The 16,352-nt window shown below is 55.8% G+C and overlaps 1 protein-coding gene across 2 annotated transcripts in view; it reads left to right on the plus strand.

Annotated features, from left to right (window-relative positions):
* The first annotated feature begins 13,418 nt into the window (after positions 1-13,418).
* Positions 13,419-16,352, plus strand: part of IGDCC4 (immunoglobulin superfamily DCC subclass member 4) — a 105,730-nt gene continuing 102,796 nt past the window's right edge. For both annotated transcript variants that reach the window (XM_064517867.1, XM_064517868.1), the window contains exon 1: positions 13,419-13,715. In XM_064517867.1, coding sequence (XP_064373937.1) covers positions 13,610-13,715 — 106 coding nt within the window. In that variant the 5' untranslated portion in view covers positions 13,419-13,609. The remainder of the gene's footprint in view (positions 13,716-16,352) is intronic.

The following is a 16,352-nucleotide window of genomic DNA, read 5'->3' on the forward strand; positions in this document are numbered from 1 at the left end:
GTTTTGCAGTTCTTGCAAAGGACCTGCGTGTCGGTGAAGGGTGTGGAAGATACCTTGTATGAGGTCTGATCCAGCCCTGCGTAGTCAAAGACTAATTTCCCAGTGACAAGGGAAGGGTAAAGCCTGCAGTAGCTGAGATCGCTGAGAAAGGAAGTTGCTGGTGCTGAGGACTGTTGGGGCCGTGTTGGTTTGGGGGACGGAGAGCCGAGTCCTGCACCTCGTATGGTGAAGGATCAGTCCCATCCTGGGCTGGAGAGCGGCGGCTTTGCCCTGCTCTGGCCCGCTGGAGCCGCCTGCTCCAGAACAAGGTAATACCTTGTAGCCCAGGAGATGGTCCTGTCCCTGAGGAAGAGGTGTCCAGACTTCGGAGTTATTCTCTGGCACTTTCTGCATATTAAAAAATGTCTTGGTCAATGCGAGTTTGAAGCTGAATTAGTGAGGTCCTGGGCAGAACACACGCAAGGAAGCTATTCCGAGGAGGAAAACGGGGAGGAGGAACCGGTGCTCCCCAAATAGCCTTGGTACGTCCCCCTCGGGGTCTTCTGGCTCGGCGTGCCGAGGTGCCGGCGCGGCTGGCTGTGGCCAGGGCCTTCCCGAGCCGGGGTTTGTTCTGGCTGTTTGTGGTGGGAGCACGTTCTTCGGCCCTGTTTCCAGGCAGCTTCCAGCACTCGCTTTGAGTGCGCGGCGCTGGAAGTGGTTGGGTTTCACCCCCCCCCACCCCTGGGTTTCCAGTAATCTCCTTTCCTTCAGATGAAGGTAGAAGCGGCAACTACCTAGAATTGCTTAATTTTGATAAACTCAGTTAACTGCAAAATGTTTGTTAATGAAATAATTAATGTAAAGCACCAAGTAAAGCTTTGAAAACCAGCTAACTTCATTACATTAAAATGGAAAATGCATTCCCTACTTATTAGGGAGGCTAGGGAATGGGCTATGGAAATGCTTCCGGAGCGGGATGGTGTATTAACACTTCACCTCCGAAGCACTGTACTCGGAAACGTGGCAAATCGCAGGGAATTCAGACCCGCCAAGCACACGAGGTCCCAGCGTGATAGGGTCGGGCTGGAGGCGCGTGTCCGTACGCGAGGCGGTCTCTGCTGCTGGCATGATGCTCAACTCTGGCAAGGCAATAACAGGTACAAATAAATGAAACAAGCAGCCAGATGAGGACGCTGCCTTGACTTGCCTGCTCGCTGGAGTCCCAGCACCCTGTGAAGACTCGTCGCGCGCCCCTCGCCATTTCGGGCCCGGCCTTCGGAAGGGGAGGAGGATCCTCCCGGGGATGTTCTGCACAGGAGAAGTTCAGGAGTTTGCTTTCAGCACATGAAGTGCCTGCTGTTCGCGTTGGCAGAATCGCGTGTCTCCCTGCGCTGGGTTTATTGCTCTCCCTCCTTCCCCCGCCTCTCCAGCTACGCGGCTTTTAATCATGTGGAGACATTAGTTTTGCTGCGTTTTATTACAAAACCTTTTGTTGCAATAAAGATGCTGCTAAATAAATTGAATTAAATGTTTCTTTTTCCTATTTTCAGCTGTCTCTCTCCTTGATTTAGTGGAGTCTGGACATAATCAGATCTGTTCTCTCCTCTGGAGAGCAGCGATGATGGAAGGGGCGCGCGTGCATGTTATACGCGTGTGGGTGTTCAGGGAAAGCATTTGTGATTTTTTTTGTTTGTTTTTTTTCTTTCCCTGTCCCCTGTGATTAGGTAGATTGATATAAATCGGAAGATCAGGGCTTTGCTTGGAATAACTACGCTCCCCATCCTCGACGCTGCTGCGTGAGCGCTGCCGACGGCCCCGGTAGCCTGGAGCTGGAGCTGGAGCTGGAGCTGGAGCTGTCGCACCAGGCTCGGTGCCGCGGCAGCTTCGCGGCCGGCACGGAGGGAAGGAGGCCTGGTGGTGCCCGGCGGGTGTGGGCAGCCTCTTTTAATTTTGTACATTTGCATCCATAATTTACATCCATAATTTACATTTACCCTGCTGCCTGTGGACACGGCCCGGGACCGGTGGTGGAGGGCAGCTCTGCGCCCACCCTCGCACAGCGACTCGGTACCAACCGCAGCAGCTCCTGCCTGCGCTGCTTCGAAATGCCGGCTGGGCTTAATCCTGCAACCAGCCAAACGTGGGTTAATACTGTAAACTCATTTTCTGTCCGTGGCGTTGTGCTGGTTTATAAAACGTTCCTCCAAAAGAGCCACTAGGCAGCTGGAGTGCTTGATCTCGGAGCACCAGTGAGTGCGGGCGCGTAGCGGGGTCGCTGCCGGGGCCCTGGCACCCTCGCTTCTCTCCAGGAAGGACACAAAATTCCCAGATTGCAAAAAACCCGAATGGAGCAAAACACAGGCTGCCGGCGCTCGGCCCACGTCTGGGGATCGCTTTCCTCTGGTGATCTAAGAGAGCGCTCGACCCCCGGCTTTACCTAAAAGCCCCAATTCCTGCGAGAGATCTGCCTCGATCCGACCTCGGGGCGTTGCGGCAGGAGCACCGACCTTGGGACCATCCACCACACCTCTTCAAGCATGGAGGAAAAAGGTTGGCAGCGCTGGGAGCTCTTCAGGGTTTTCAAAAGGAGTTTGGGGGCGTAAGAGCAAAAATCCCTTTGAATACACCAGCCACCAATGTTTTAAGTCAAATTCCAGGTTTTTGGGGGCCGTGAGCTCTGCTTCTCCTGCGTCCCAAAGATGGACGTAAAGAGCATCAGGTAGCGGGAGGCACCGGCTGCTCCTCTCCCCCAGCGCTCTGCTCGGGAGGACGCCCCTCATGCCCCCTGTGTCCCCTCGTGTCCCCTCGTGTCCCCTCGCGCCCGGCCGCAATAACTAACCACGCAATTGCAACGGCGCCAGGTGCCTCCTGCGACACCGGATCACGGATCTCTTCCAAACACGCTGCAATTATTTGTGCTGGACCATCAGCGGGAGCAAGACACCTGCCAGGGCTGAGCCTCGTGTTTGGGGTTCCCCTTGGGAGACCCAAGCTTGGGGACGTGTCTTCAAGCGCCCTGGCCCCCGAGCAACCCGTCCCCAGCAGATCTCGCCGCTCTTGCGGGCGCGGTGGGACCACGTTCCTCCCGGCCGATCCCCAGACCCGAGGCAGAGGAGCGCAGATTTGTCCTTTTGGGGCTGGCGATTTATTTTTAACATTTAGGTTTCATAATACTGGTCTGGGACAGCGTAAGGGAAAGCTCATTCCTGCAAGAGCTTGTGGTCTGAGCCAAATAAAGCCTCTACGCACCTCATGGGATTAAGAAAAACTGCAAACGGTAGCTGAGACTAAATGGCTGCACTTTCCTCCCCGAAGTTGAGCCTCTTTCCAGAGGAACCTTTCTTTCTTTTCAGTCTGTCTCTGCCAGTAGCTGCCTCAGTAACAGGAGCTGCTTCGCGCGGGCTCCCTGGAACAGACGCGCGGCGTCTGCGGGCGCCTCGGGATCCCTCCCCGCTCCCTTCCCACGCAGCCCGGCGGGCTGGCCGGGAGCCAGGCTGCTCATTTTGCAGGGAAGGCGCAAGTTCAGTGTTTCTTCTGTCTGAAACGGATCACAAACAGCACAGAAACACTCCTCGAAACGCAGCTCCGCAGGGAGAAAAACCGGAGAGGTTTTGGGTTGAATTAAGCCTTTCAGAATGTTATTTGACAGTGTTTTATTTAAAACAAAGATTACAAACCTGTTTGAAGTGGTAAGCCAGGCTTGCAGAAATGGAGCGGTTTGACCTTCTGGCAATTTTTTCCAAGTATTCCTCCAAGCAACATTTTCTCTAAATAGACACATCTGTGTAAAGCTTGACTGTTCCTCACTGAATCCGACGCAGCTGACCTGCAGAGATGTCCCCTTGCAAAAATCCCCAGCCGCTTCTCACCGTCGCCGTCTGGCCGAACCGTGCTCAGTCGCTGGGGGACGTTTCCCTCTCGGCGGGAGAGGAGCTATATCCAACAGCGGCACCTTCGCCGCTCGGCCTCCCCCTCCCGCCCGCCAGAGATGCTCAGCGCGGGTTGAGCACCACCCCGAAGAGCAGCTCGGGGGGGTTTCGGCACCGACTCCCGGTCCTTTCCCGCTGCGGTGCTGGTAGGAGCTGCGCCTCCCGTTCGGGGAGCGACGCGGTGCGATACGGCGCGGCCGGCAGCATCAGCCTTTGGATTGAGGGCTGCTTTATCGCCGTTTCTGTTAGCAGCACTTATACGGCCTGCTTTGTTTCTATTCATCAATTTGCTGAATGAAAACTGTTTATCGGGGCCGGGCGCACGAGGCTGGTGCTGTTCGGGGAGGTGATGCACCGGCGAAGGTGGTGCAGCTGCAGCTGCGTGTTAAAACAGTGAAAGCCAAAAAGTTACAATTTCCGTTGAAGTGAAGATTTCAGCTAAAAAGCTGCAATCCCGGGCCCCTTCAGTGGGGAGCAGGGCTGGGGAAGACTCGTTAGCGCAGCCCCTGGCTCCCCCTAACGAGGTTCCCATCGACTCGGCGGCTGGTGGCGACACGTCGCCTGCTCCCGGTGCTGCCGCTTTTGCTTTGCAGCTGCCTTTTACCAGGGGCTGCTTTCCTTGGGTTTTGTTTTTTATTGTGCCGTTTTAAGCTAATTAAGGGGAAGATCAGGGCTCCGCTCACAGTGCGCCCGAGGCACGGGAACCGCAGCGCCGCGGGGCAACATGCTGCCAGCAGCATCCGTCCGTCCGTCCATGCGTCCGTCCGTCTGCCCACCCGGACGCAGGCTCCGCAGCGCTGCCTGTGCTGCCCCGGCTGCTCCGTTACAGCCCGGTGCATCCCTGTTTTCTGAGCGTCGCTGGCCTGAAACACGGGTCACCTGCCGGGGAGAGAAAACCAGAGAGCAGGTGATCGTGGTTAGGAGCAAAACACCCGCTCATAAATACGGCAGGCTGCTGTGTAGCAAGCAGTAATAAGCTGTAATAGTACCATGAATAAAAGACATGAGCAAAAACTTGCCACGGACTAGAAGGACATTTGCTTCCTTGCGCTCTTTCACGCACTGCTGTGAGTTGGGGAGAGCAGCCGAAGTCTTTTTGCTGCTTTGTGTGCAGCTTCAGGACAGAAAAACTTTTGACTTCGAGAGGATGTGGAGCATTTCTTCTGCAAAATGTGACTGCCTGAAAAGTTTCCAAATGGGGACCACCAAAATGTGGTGCTTACGGAAAGCAACATAAAATCAGCAGAGGAAAAGGCCCAGTGTTTTTATCGGGAAAAGCAAGCGAAGGAAGAGTATCAGGCAAGTGCTAGATACTGGATGCATTGGGACTTCACGGGTCACTTTATGGCCTGGCCGTGCAGCCAGGGGCGTTAGGAGGTGGTTACATCCCCGGCTGAGCACAAGGAGCAGGTTTTCCCCTCGCCCGGTGGTTTCTCAGGCTCCCGTCGCTGCTCCCATCGCTGGGTTTCACCCAGCTCCGGCGGAGCAGCCCGGCCCGGGCCCCTGTGCTCAGGCAGCACCGCCTTCCTTCCAGACCTTGCTCTTCCCAGCTGCAAAACGCAGGTGTCCGAGGGCTTCCCAGGAATCCTGGGGGCACACGGCCTTTCGGGTGGCCGAGAGCCTCGGGGCCGGTTGCATTTCCTCTCCGGTGAGAATTAGCATCCCGGGGGCAGAGAAAAGGCTTTGCTTTTGCTTTGAGTTTTGGCTGATGCCCACAATCGTTCATACGCTCCAAGCACTTCACCCAGCCCCGGGTAGGTGCGCGCTGCCCGGGGGCTGTATCCGCCCAGAGGTGCAAGGAATAAATTTGTCCGCTATCAGCTAGTAGAGGCAAGTGCTTCGACGTGGGTCCCCCAATAAACCCTTTCCCGGTGCCTTTGGCTCCAGCGGGGCACCAGGCACAGCTCATTTGCAGCGCCGGACGCTTCTCACTGCCGAAACCTGCAACGCGCGGCAGAAAACGCCCCGACACGGGCAGTTTGCTCGTCCCCGCAGGGCACCCGGGGCCGGCAGCCGCCTCCCGGGCAGCAGCTAACGCCCGCGGCACCGGGACACGCAGGTCGTTTGTGACGGAGGGTGATTATCGGTTTTGATGAGCCCAGTTTCATCACTGCATTTAGGCTGGGGTTGTTTTTCCTCGCAGCCAGACGACTACCGTGCACTAGATAACAATGTCATTTTGTCATATTGGCCATCCAAGAAGGAAACCCAACTGTTTCCAATGCATCTGGAAGCAAAACAAAAATAAAGGTCCTCCCAACACGACACAAAACAAGATTTCATTTATGATCCCTGTATCGGGCCAGACCCAGCTCTTCTACAAGAGAATATTTACACGTGTGCAGAGTTTCCCTGTTAGCATCTAGCAAAGAACAGCCCTAAGCATTTCTGTGCCATCCAGCCATTTCGCATCCTTTAAAGGTGTCCCCATCCCTTAAAGATGTTCCTTCTTCAGCCTCATTCATTTTTAAATGAATTCCTGTTAATTCATGGGGTTTTTGCACGTGTGGGAGGACGGGGAAGGAAGAGAGGTTCATGTTGGCCTGGAGCTGCCTTTTATGGTCCAGGCAGCCTGTTTTAAGCCATAATTAGAATAAATCGCAGCGACACAGCCCTGCGGGCGGTGGTGGCTTTACACAGTTACCCCACAAATAGCCCCACTACGTGCCCAGAAAGCCCTTCGCTTTTCTTCATCAGAGAGCATTGCTACCTTGAACAGAATAGGACAAACGTGTTTTATGGGCTGATTCTGCAAGGAAAAGGTGAGGAGACTGCACCGGCCGGCGGGAGGGGACCCCCCCAACGACAACCCTCCCCACGACAACTTCCACAGCCCCCGGGCCGCGGTGGGCAGGTCAGCCTTCGCGTCTTTAAATTGTCCCTCCGCAAGGGGCATTTTGGGGCTTTGCAGCCGCCACGGACGGCAGCCGCGCTGCGTGCCGGGAGCTGGCTAAACCGTGCTCCTGGGGATGCTTGCGGTGATAAACCCCACGCAACGTGTGTGCAGCAAGGCTTGGGGGCCCCTTGGCTTGGGCAGCGGTTCGATAACCGGATCAGCGTTGTTCCCCCCTTTTGCCCCTTGGAATAGACTTTTTTGAAATGCAGCAAGTGGGAAGGGGGAAATAAAGCCCTTTTCCTGACGAGGCTGTGCCACCTCTGTCAGGTTGGCCATGTCACGAGGGACCCAAAGCTAATAAGTTGATCTTAGATCTGTATAATACACTCACTTATTAGCTTTTTTTATTTTAAGAGCTGGTGGTATTAATTAGATTGATATGGCCCATAAATCACTCGATTTGGCTGAGCCCCCTGATGCTTGTAATCGAAATTAATACAAGCGCAGTTTAATTAATCTGATTACATTGCTGGCCCAGCCACGTATGGTTTGCACCGTTCAGGGCACAACAGTGGGGAAAATGAGCGTTTTAAGGCAACGCACCCTCTGCGTCGGGGCTGGATCTGCTCGGGGGCGAAGCCGGGTGCAGCAGCGGCTCTGCAGAAGCAGCATCCTGGAGCTAATTTGCCTTAATCCCGAATTTAGGCGAGCTCCCCATGACCAGGAGAGGGATCCGGCCGCCGGCACCTGCCCGGGCCGTGGTCTCTCCGTCGGCTGCGCGGCTCTGCGCCCAGGCGGTCGGTGCGGGGCCGTGGCCCGAGGCCGATCTCACACCTGCCCCCCCGAAATTAGGCAAAACGGTTTCCGAGGAGCCCGGCACGGCTGCTAGCAGAGCGCTGCCCCGGACGCCTGCAGCCCCGGGTTGTTTCCATTAGCGTACGTCCACCGTAAAATATGTTTTCTTTAAGAGCAGGAGCTAATGCTATTATAGCAGTTGGGTTAATCTAATATTCTCCTTCATCTTCAAAAGGGAATTGCCTAAATAGCCAGGGAGAGAGACACTTTGAGTCCTTCTTACGGGCTATTAATCAAACTTTCCAAGGAAGGCATCGATGCCCTTCTTTCTCGAGAGAGCGAGAAGGCAGATTCCCACTGCAAATGTTGGGGACCCCCCTACTCCTCCCAGGTTAGGGAAAAGCCGACCGTAAGGAGACCCCGGCACGTCTAAGGAGAGCGGGGAACCAGCCCAATTAGAGGCAATGATCCCTCCGCTCGCCGCCCTCCCTCCCCGTGGACGGAGCAGATGTAAAACAAAAGCTTTACTGGTGGAAATTTTAATTGGGGAGTTCAAAGGAAACGGTGGAAGCGCTTTTGGTTTCTTAATGGCTTTGAATGCCCGGTTGCACCGGTGCCTGCTGGCCACGGCGGTGACCTCTTGTGTTAATTAGTGTTTATCTGAAACCGAATTAGCTCACGAACGGGAGGAAGCAGTGAAAATCAGAGGATAATCACAGATTTGTCCGATTATAACTTAGAGGTAGAAGCAGGCCTTTGGCTGGACAGGTTTACATTAAAACGACTCGGAGGACATTGCATTTTTGCTGTGTTTTTTTAATAGTCTTCCTCAGCTGGTGCTATTTCTCTTACTAATGCCCTGTGCTGCCTTCCTCTTTGCTGAGTCTGCTGCTCCGCGATGCTCGCTGGAACTTAAACCGTAAAGCAACACCGAACAATGCTGCATTATTTATAGCAGCCCGAGTGCCGGAGGGCCGACAATAGTGCAAAGCTTCCCTTTCTTGTGGCCAGTAATCCATAAATAAATCCATCATCTGTTTAGGTTTGCAGAGCAGTCTGATAGAGGGGACTAGTCTGTGTTACACAGCGAGGGCACGGAGGATGCCGTGAAAGCCGGCACAGGCTTTCGGTGCAAACCGGCTGTTTCTGAGTAAAAGCATAAAACCTCTTTACGTGTATGGGGTGGGGGGGGGTGGGGGGGTAAGAGCCTGCCCAGCCTCCCTCCTCATGCCGATCTGGGGGGCTGCTTGGAAGCTAAAGGGCAATGGGGCTTCTCCATGCAGGAACGGGAAGCTATAAAACATCAGGACCTCTGGCTCTGCGAGAAGTATTGGAGAAGGACAGAATTTTCTATCTCAAATTATCTCAGGAGGCAGTGTATGGTCCCGGTTTCTGCACGGAGACTAGCCAGAGCCGCAGAAGTCAAACATCTGCCCGGCACTGAACACCTGCAGCGGTTCAGCATGGACCGTGATGAAATCCCGTGCAGCGATCGGCTCCAGACCCCAGCGTTTCCAAAGCGCCAGAAGGTTTTTCTATTCCAACCTCACGTCTTGCATCCGACTTAAACGCGAGCGGTGCCAGGCTGCAGGGCCCAGCGCCCGCTGCAGCAGAGGCCCCGGCGCGGTGCCGCGCACGGCTATATTGCTGGGCTCAGCCGCCAGAGGGTGGCAGGGCCATGTGCACGGAGCAGCCTCCGGCCGGCTCGGAGCGTGGCATTTTATAGCGAGCTCTGGAGAGCTAATAAAACTTCGGAGCAGCTCTCAGGTTTTGGCACGTGGTCGCATTTGCCACTACAAAGGAGTCCGACGGGTGTTTCTGGAGGCGGCCCCGGCTGTGCGGTACTCCTTGATGTTACTTGCGTTGTTTATGCCTAAAACCAACCCTAGTTAGTAGGCACTGCAGCAGCGTATAAAATTTAGACGATTTAGGGATCAAAACTTTTATTGGGCCTTGGTAAGTGCTGTAGGAGAAGTCCACAGATGTTGTTTATGAGCAAATATTATTTTTCATGGTCATGTATGTTTACAAGACAGTGATGCTCCATGCAGCCGCTTTGTAACACATGGAGATGTTTCTGGTAGATCTTTATTTGATTATAGTTGGCAGTGAACAAGCTGGTTAACAAATGCAGAAAAAAAGATGGCTATGACAGCAAGGGAGACTTACTTAAGTGAAACAGATTCATTTAATCTAAAATCTGCTCTGTCTGGACTGTCTCAGCATGTTTTCCCAAATTACACTTTCAGCAGTCCAGCCCAAGCCACCAGTCTCCAGCAAGGAGCCAGGAGAGGTGTCTGCACGCGGCAAGGCAGCGTTGGGCTCTGCAAAGCCTCCCTTGAGCACCCAGGGATCAACCGAGAGGGCCAGGAACGGGGCGCAGAGGAAGCCCTGGCAGCAAGATGAGCAGTAGAGCTAAAAATCCATGTTTTTTATGACACCAGCTTTATAAATGCTAGATTTTTAGATTACTTCAACACGGAAGCTTTCTACTTGCAGACAGATAGTGATATTCAGAATACACCTTAGCTTCCCTGTGAGCTGTTTCCCAGCCTGGCGCTCATCTAAATCGAAACTCTCCCGTCCTGGATCTGCGCAGGATTTACAGGGTGGAAGAGTTTCTGCTCACTTTTGGTCCAGGCTTGAGAGCCAGGTCCCTCGTTTGCAGAAATCCCTGTCGCTATCACCGTATTCGAAACACCAGGCTTCCAAATCTCATTACTTGCTGTCTTTTCTATTCTTCTCTCGCCTAACAATGCACCTGCCAATATCTGCCCCAAAGCCCCGTTTTAAGCGGCGTTTTCCCTAGCTAATGTCGCGCTCTTGCTCCCTATCTATCTTCGGCAACTGTCGACCGCCTGCAGCAGGACCAGAGGAAGAGGAAAGCCCTCCCTGGGTACAGCCACAACACAACACCCATTCCTGGAAGAGTGATGAGATAGTATGTGTAATAAATATTTATAAGAGCAAGCGTAATGAAATGAATGTGTAGTAGTACACTGAGGCTCCCTTAGGGTTTGGTCATCACATGTTTTTTTTCCTCTTTTCTTTCTTCTCTGTTATACAGAATTGTCCTGATGTCCCTGGGTTGTCGAGCAAATTGCTTATTGTGTTGCTCACTTACACAATGCATGTTATTATGTGCAACCAGCTGCTCCTGCTTGGCATTGCTCGCACACACGGAGCAGGAGGCTACCGCCGCTTCCCTCGGCTGGAGGGGAACGTGCCCTCCGGCGCCGAAGCTGCTGCCAGCCTGGCGAGGAAGAGGGTCCTGGTGGCGAAGGGCCCCGAGGGACTCCTGCGCCGGGAAGACCGAGATTGCCGTTTTGTGATGAGTTTGAGTGGCTCCAGCTTTGTGCTGCCTTGTGCCTCTCCCTGCGGATCCCCACGGCTTCTCCCGCGCTGGCACTGGCTCTTGGGTGGCTGCTGAGGAGCCGGAGCAGAGCACTGACTTTGTCGTTGCGGATACCGGGTCTGTTTCCAGCTCCATCCCCTCCTCCAGGCTCATTTAGGCCCTAGTGCCAGCCCAGAGGCACCTCTTCCGCTAATTCAAACAGCCTAAACCCATCACAAAACTTCCATCTCGGTGCCGGAGACCTGCCTCGAGTCAAAGAGCGGCAGAAACCAGGGCAGGGCTGCGTTCAAGAGTAGAAAACAAGGCGAAAACAACCTTAGCCTGGAATAAGAACAGCCACATGGTGATTTAAAAAAAAAGCTATTCTGCTTTAAATTTGTATCACTCTTAATTTTGAATTAACTTTCACTACTTTCATTTGTTTTCACTTTTCTGACCATGGCCCATAACCTCTCCAGGCCCTGAACCCCAAACCGTGCCAGGTGGCAGAGCCAGTTTCAGGTGCATTTGGGCTGCACCTAGGATCGGGATGGTATCGCATTGCCTATTTAACAAAAACATGTGACGTGCTGCAAATCTTCTTGTACCTCTGTGCTTTGCCTGTGAAACAGCTTTTCTGTTGCCTGTTCTTTGAGGTTTTTCTTTTCTGGGGGGTCTTTTTGGGGCACGGGGGTTGTTCTTTGCCTGAGTTTGTTTAGCATCTTGCACGATTGCATCCTGCTATTCCGACTCCTCCAGCTGCCAACTGAAAGTGGACGTGGGCTGCTTGGTGTGGGTTGGGGTGGGAGCAATCCTGGTTCAGATACCTGTGTGACATGCCACCGCGCTTCCCGGCCTCTCCTAGCTATAATAAACGAGGTGGAGGCGGCAGCACCCAAAGGCACGGGTTCCCCCCGGCCCCAGGCCGGCTGCACGGGGAAAGCACCTGCCCAGCGCGGGGAGTTTATAGGGGCTGTTGCTGGGACCACACACAATATATCCTGTATGTGCTATATATACAGGATACGCTGTGCCTCTACCTGTCTCATTCAAGATTTTTTCGGAGCTCAGAAATAAGGTCTCCCAAGTGAGGAAGAAAAAGCCGAACCACAAACAGCTGCCGCTCGCTGCTGCTACTCTTTGCTAGTCACACTTTCTCAGCTCAAAAATATTGAAGGTTTGCAGCTACTGAAAGCCAGGACGAAGCTCCCAGCCGGCAGGGACAGGCACTCCGGAGAGTCTGCAACGCGAGAAAGGGGACTTCTGAGTTTTGGGGCAGAAAGGCCCCTGCCAGGGGAAGGAGCATTGTGCCCATCGGCCCGGGTCTGCCATCACCTCGTTCCTTATGGACTTGGAGCCAGGGAGACGTGTGATGCTTCCCAAATCTGCAAAGCAGCTCTTTCCGCAGGCTCTTCTCCCTCGGGGTCCGGCTCCCGCAGACTCGCGGGTTGGCGCGGGTGATGGGGGGATTTGGCGTCACTCGCACAGGGGTTGTAAGCGAAGGGACCCGGTTGCCCCAGGTCACCGCACCAGCACTCCCACGGCTCAGGCTCTGGTTTTCCATTCCTTTTCCCAGGGAGAGAGGGAATGCATCCGTTGCAAGCTTGGCTTTGCGGAAATGCTGGTCTAATGCCTATCCCCACCGACACGCGGGGAGACGGACAGGCGCCACGGAAGGATTAAGGGACATTGCAAAGCCAGGCAGGGAGCAAAGACAGGACTCAGACTTGGGTCTTTTGGTTTCCAGGCCAGGGAAACCAAGGCCTGCTTCTCCTTTCAACCCCAAACTGGCCCAAGGGCTAGCACAGGCGCCGTTAGCCAGGGCCGGCACCAATTTCCATTATTTATATTGTGCTGGATCTGCCTGATTTTTAGATATAGGTTTCCTTGGTTGAAGGGAGGGAGAAATGTCGAGGATTTGAGGCAGAAAAGCACAGGAAAGGGCTGGGAAGTGGATGGGTCTGAAAGGAAACCGGACTTTCTTCTACAGACTGTTTAAACCGACGGACAGGCCCTGCTCTGGGCGCTGCCGTGCCGGGCAGAGCCTCCCCCTGCCCGGGGACCTCGCCGACCGCTCTGCGCCGGCAGCGCCGAGCCCCGAGCCGAAGTTGTGTAACTTGTACGCACGGGAAACCCGCTTCTGGTTTCATTTGTGTTTTTATAGTTCATTAAACGAGCTAATAAATAGGCTCGGATTAAAAAGGTTTTATTTTTCTTTTCTCTCTCCGCGTCCTGCGTAGCCGGAGCCCTCTCCACACGCCACGCGGCAGCCGCCTCCCCTGTCGCGGGCCGCCTCCACCTGCTCCGGCCACCACGACTCCTGCTCCGGCCCCGCCACCCCCCCCCCCCCCCCCCCCGGCGGAGGAGCCCCCGACACCGCTGTTCTCGCGGCCGCGGTGTCCCGTGCGGCGCCGCCGCACCTGCCGCCGCGGGGAGGGGGCCGCGGCCCGTCCCTCCGCCCCCCGCTCCAGGCGCTGCTCCCGCGGGCGAGAGGGCGCCGCCGCCGCGGGGTCGCCGCAACCTGTTGGAGCCGCTGACGGGGGGCGGGAGCGGCGTGGGGAGGAGGCGGGCAGCGGCAGCCCGCTCGGCTCGGCGAGCCCCGCTGACAAAGGCAGCGCCCCGCGGCCGCCTCGCTCCGTCCCTCCCGCGGCGGCGGCGGCGGCGGCGGGCAGCGCGGGGCCGGGGCGCTCGCACAAGATGGCGGTGGGGCGGCGGGAGAGCGCGCTCCCCTCTTAAATGCGGCCGCGGCGGCCCCTGCTCCCGGCGCCCGGCGGGGCTTACATGGCGCTGGAGGACCTGCTTTGTCTCTGCTTCTCCGCCCTCGCCGTCCTGGCCGTGCAAGGTGGGTGAGGAGGGAGGGAGGGAGAGCCGGGCCCCCCCCCCCACCCCCCACGGCAGCCCGCGGTCGCGAGTGGGGCGGCCACGGCGCCACCTGCGCCACCGCCACACCCCGCGGGGCTGCGGGCCGGGATGCGCCGCCCGGCCGTGCCCCGGCCTCCCCGGGGGCTCCCTGCCCTCCTCGGTGGCCCTTTTCACCCCCCCCCCCCGACCCTCTCTGCCCACCAGCGGCCGTTTTCTTGCGCCCCCCCCCGCCACTTTTCACCTCCCTTAGTGTCCCCCCCCCCCCCCGTGGCTACTTCTTGCTCCCCCCTAGTAGCCACTTCTCCCCCCCCCCCAGCGGCCCTCTCCCCCTTTCCGTGGCCGTTTCCCCCCCCCCCCCAGTGTTGGCCCCCCTTCAGAGGCTGAGTCTCCCCTCAGTCCCCGTGGGTCTCCCCTCAGTCCCCGTGGCCATTTCTCGTCCCCGCACGGGCCCGTGGCTGCTTTGGGGTCGCTTTTGGGGTGCCGAAGGGGGTCCCGGCCCGGGGAGACCCGCTCGGGGCAGGCCCAGGTGTTGCATGTCTCCCTGGCCTCCCCCGAGTGCCCTGTCCTCTCCTCCGCTTCCCGGCACCGCATTTGCCGGTGTCTAGTTGATCAATCCGACCATAACCGTTATTAATAACAGCCGTGCGGCTCTCGCCCCTTTGCAGCGGTTACATAAACGGCTCTGCGGGCGGGCTCGCAAACTCGCCGTGCCTCCCCGCCTCGCTGACTTTCTGTGTTTGCCCTAGACGTTTGCGTCGAGGCTCATCTGAGTTGCGGACCTTCGGATACGCGGCTCTTTCCCGTGCGTGTGTGGACTCGCTCACGCTTTTGTCTGCAGCCCCGAGCGAGGGCTGGAAAGGTGTGCGTTGGCAGAGCTACACCAGGAAACGTGCCGTGTGTCCCCCTCGGAGTCGCTTGTTTGAGAGACACTCCTCAACCCAGACTGGGGCGGAGGTGTCACCCCCGTTTCGTTGTACGGCTTTATTCCCTCTTGTGATTCCCTCAGGTTCAGCGGAATATAATAATGGCATAAAGGGCGTTCAGCCCTTTCAGAGGTAGCCTTTTGGGGGAGAACACGACGTAGTGGATGGTTGCAGGGTTTTGGGGAGCCTTGTTAAACCCTTTGTAAGGTTAAGGCTGTCCTGATATAGGTGCAGCGTTGCTGTGGCAGCGCGTAGAAGTGAATAACGGTCCATGTAAACGGTCTGTTGTTGCCGGTGTGGATGTGTTTTCCTAGATGGATGGCAGGCTGTGACCCCACCAGCAGATTTACTGGTAGCACGCATGTGGGTGGGAGCTGCGTCTCCTGCGTGTTCGAGCGAAGGACTAAGTGGATCCTGAAGCTCGTAATGGAGAATGATTTTAAAGAGCTGGTGGTGGGGACTTGATGTTATTTTTCCAGTCTGTTTCAACAGGAAAACTTCAAGTGCTTTGTGGGAATTTGCGGCTGTGGCTTCTCTCTTTTTGCAAGTAATTAGGCAACTGCGAAAACTGTTTTCTGTTTGTCTTATAACAATGGGCCGCGTATGGCGCGAAGAGGTAACGTGTGCGTCCGCTTGTGCAGCGTGCGAACGTGCAGCTCCGTCCGTGCGGATGTGCTTTCCAACAGGTGGGTTTGATTCTGAAAAGAAAAACATGGACTTGTTTCAGTATGAGATTAATTTGGCGGAAGGTTGAAATGGTTTTGGAGAAGTCTGCATTTGATCCTGAAGCCCATGTGTTTTGATCCAAGGTTCAAGCCTCTCCGGGTACGAAATGCTTAGGAGAGAACTAGGCTGGAAAACCTTCCCCCCCGCCCTGCAGACTTGATGGAAGCGGTGCCAGTTTACACAAGCTGGGGATGTGATCCCGTGTATTGAAAGCCTTCTGCTGTCCTGCTTTGAGGCTGTTTTCCCTGCAGTAGCAGGAAGGGGTTGTGGGCGGCGGTTTTGGGGTCCCCCCCGCAGTGGACTCTGGCAAGGGGGTCGTGCTGGTTGCTTTCCTTGGGGCTCTCTACAGGGGGACGTAGCGGTGGGAAGTGGGCTGAGCTTTCCATCTGAATGATCAGCTGAAATCCATCTGGGTTCATGTCATTTGGATCTGTGGCCAAGTCTCTTTGCTGTTGTGGAACAGATTTGCTTTTTCTACATCACCTAACTTTAGTCCTGATTTGTTTTATCCTTCCTGTCGCATTCTTCTCGGCTCCGTAACCTTGCAGCGTGCTCAATGCAGCGAGTGCCTCTGCCAGGAGAAGCCGGCGTTGCCGTTGTTCGGAGATCGCCCATCGCCACCGCCGCGATAGCCTGCCCTCTGCAAAACGTCACTGCATGCACATCTCGCTTGCCCCGTTGACTGTGTTATTCCAGCGTCATTTGTCTGTGGGGTGGGTTGCGAGGAGGCAGAACGAGCTGGGGAGGGAAGGGGCGTTTCTCCATCTCCCCAATTTTTCCATTTTTATTTGAGACCCCTCCTGCCCCCGTGGAGCATTGACAGTGTCCTTGTGAAAAGCCCTGCTCTCCTGCACACCACGTTGGTGAGGTTTTGCCCGTGGCATGTTTCTAGGCGCAAGGCTGTGGTGCGGGAGCTTGCTGCCGTTGTGCTGTGCCTGTCATGACAGCTAGTCTAAAGCCCTGACAGC

Source organism: Dromaius novaehollandiae, chromosome 10, assembly GCF_036370855.1.
Source record: "Dromaius novaehollandiae isolate bDroNov1 chromosome 10, bDroNov1.hap1, whole genome shotgun sequence".
Lineage (NCBI taxonomy): Eukaryota > Metazoa > Chordata > Aves > Casuariiformes > Dromaiidae > Dromaius > Dromaius novaehollandiae.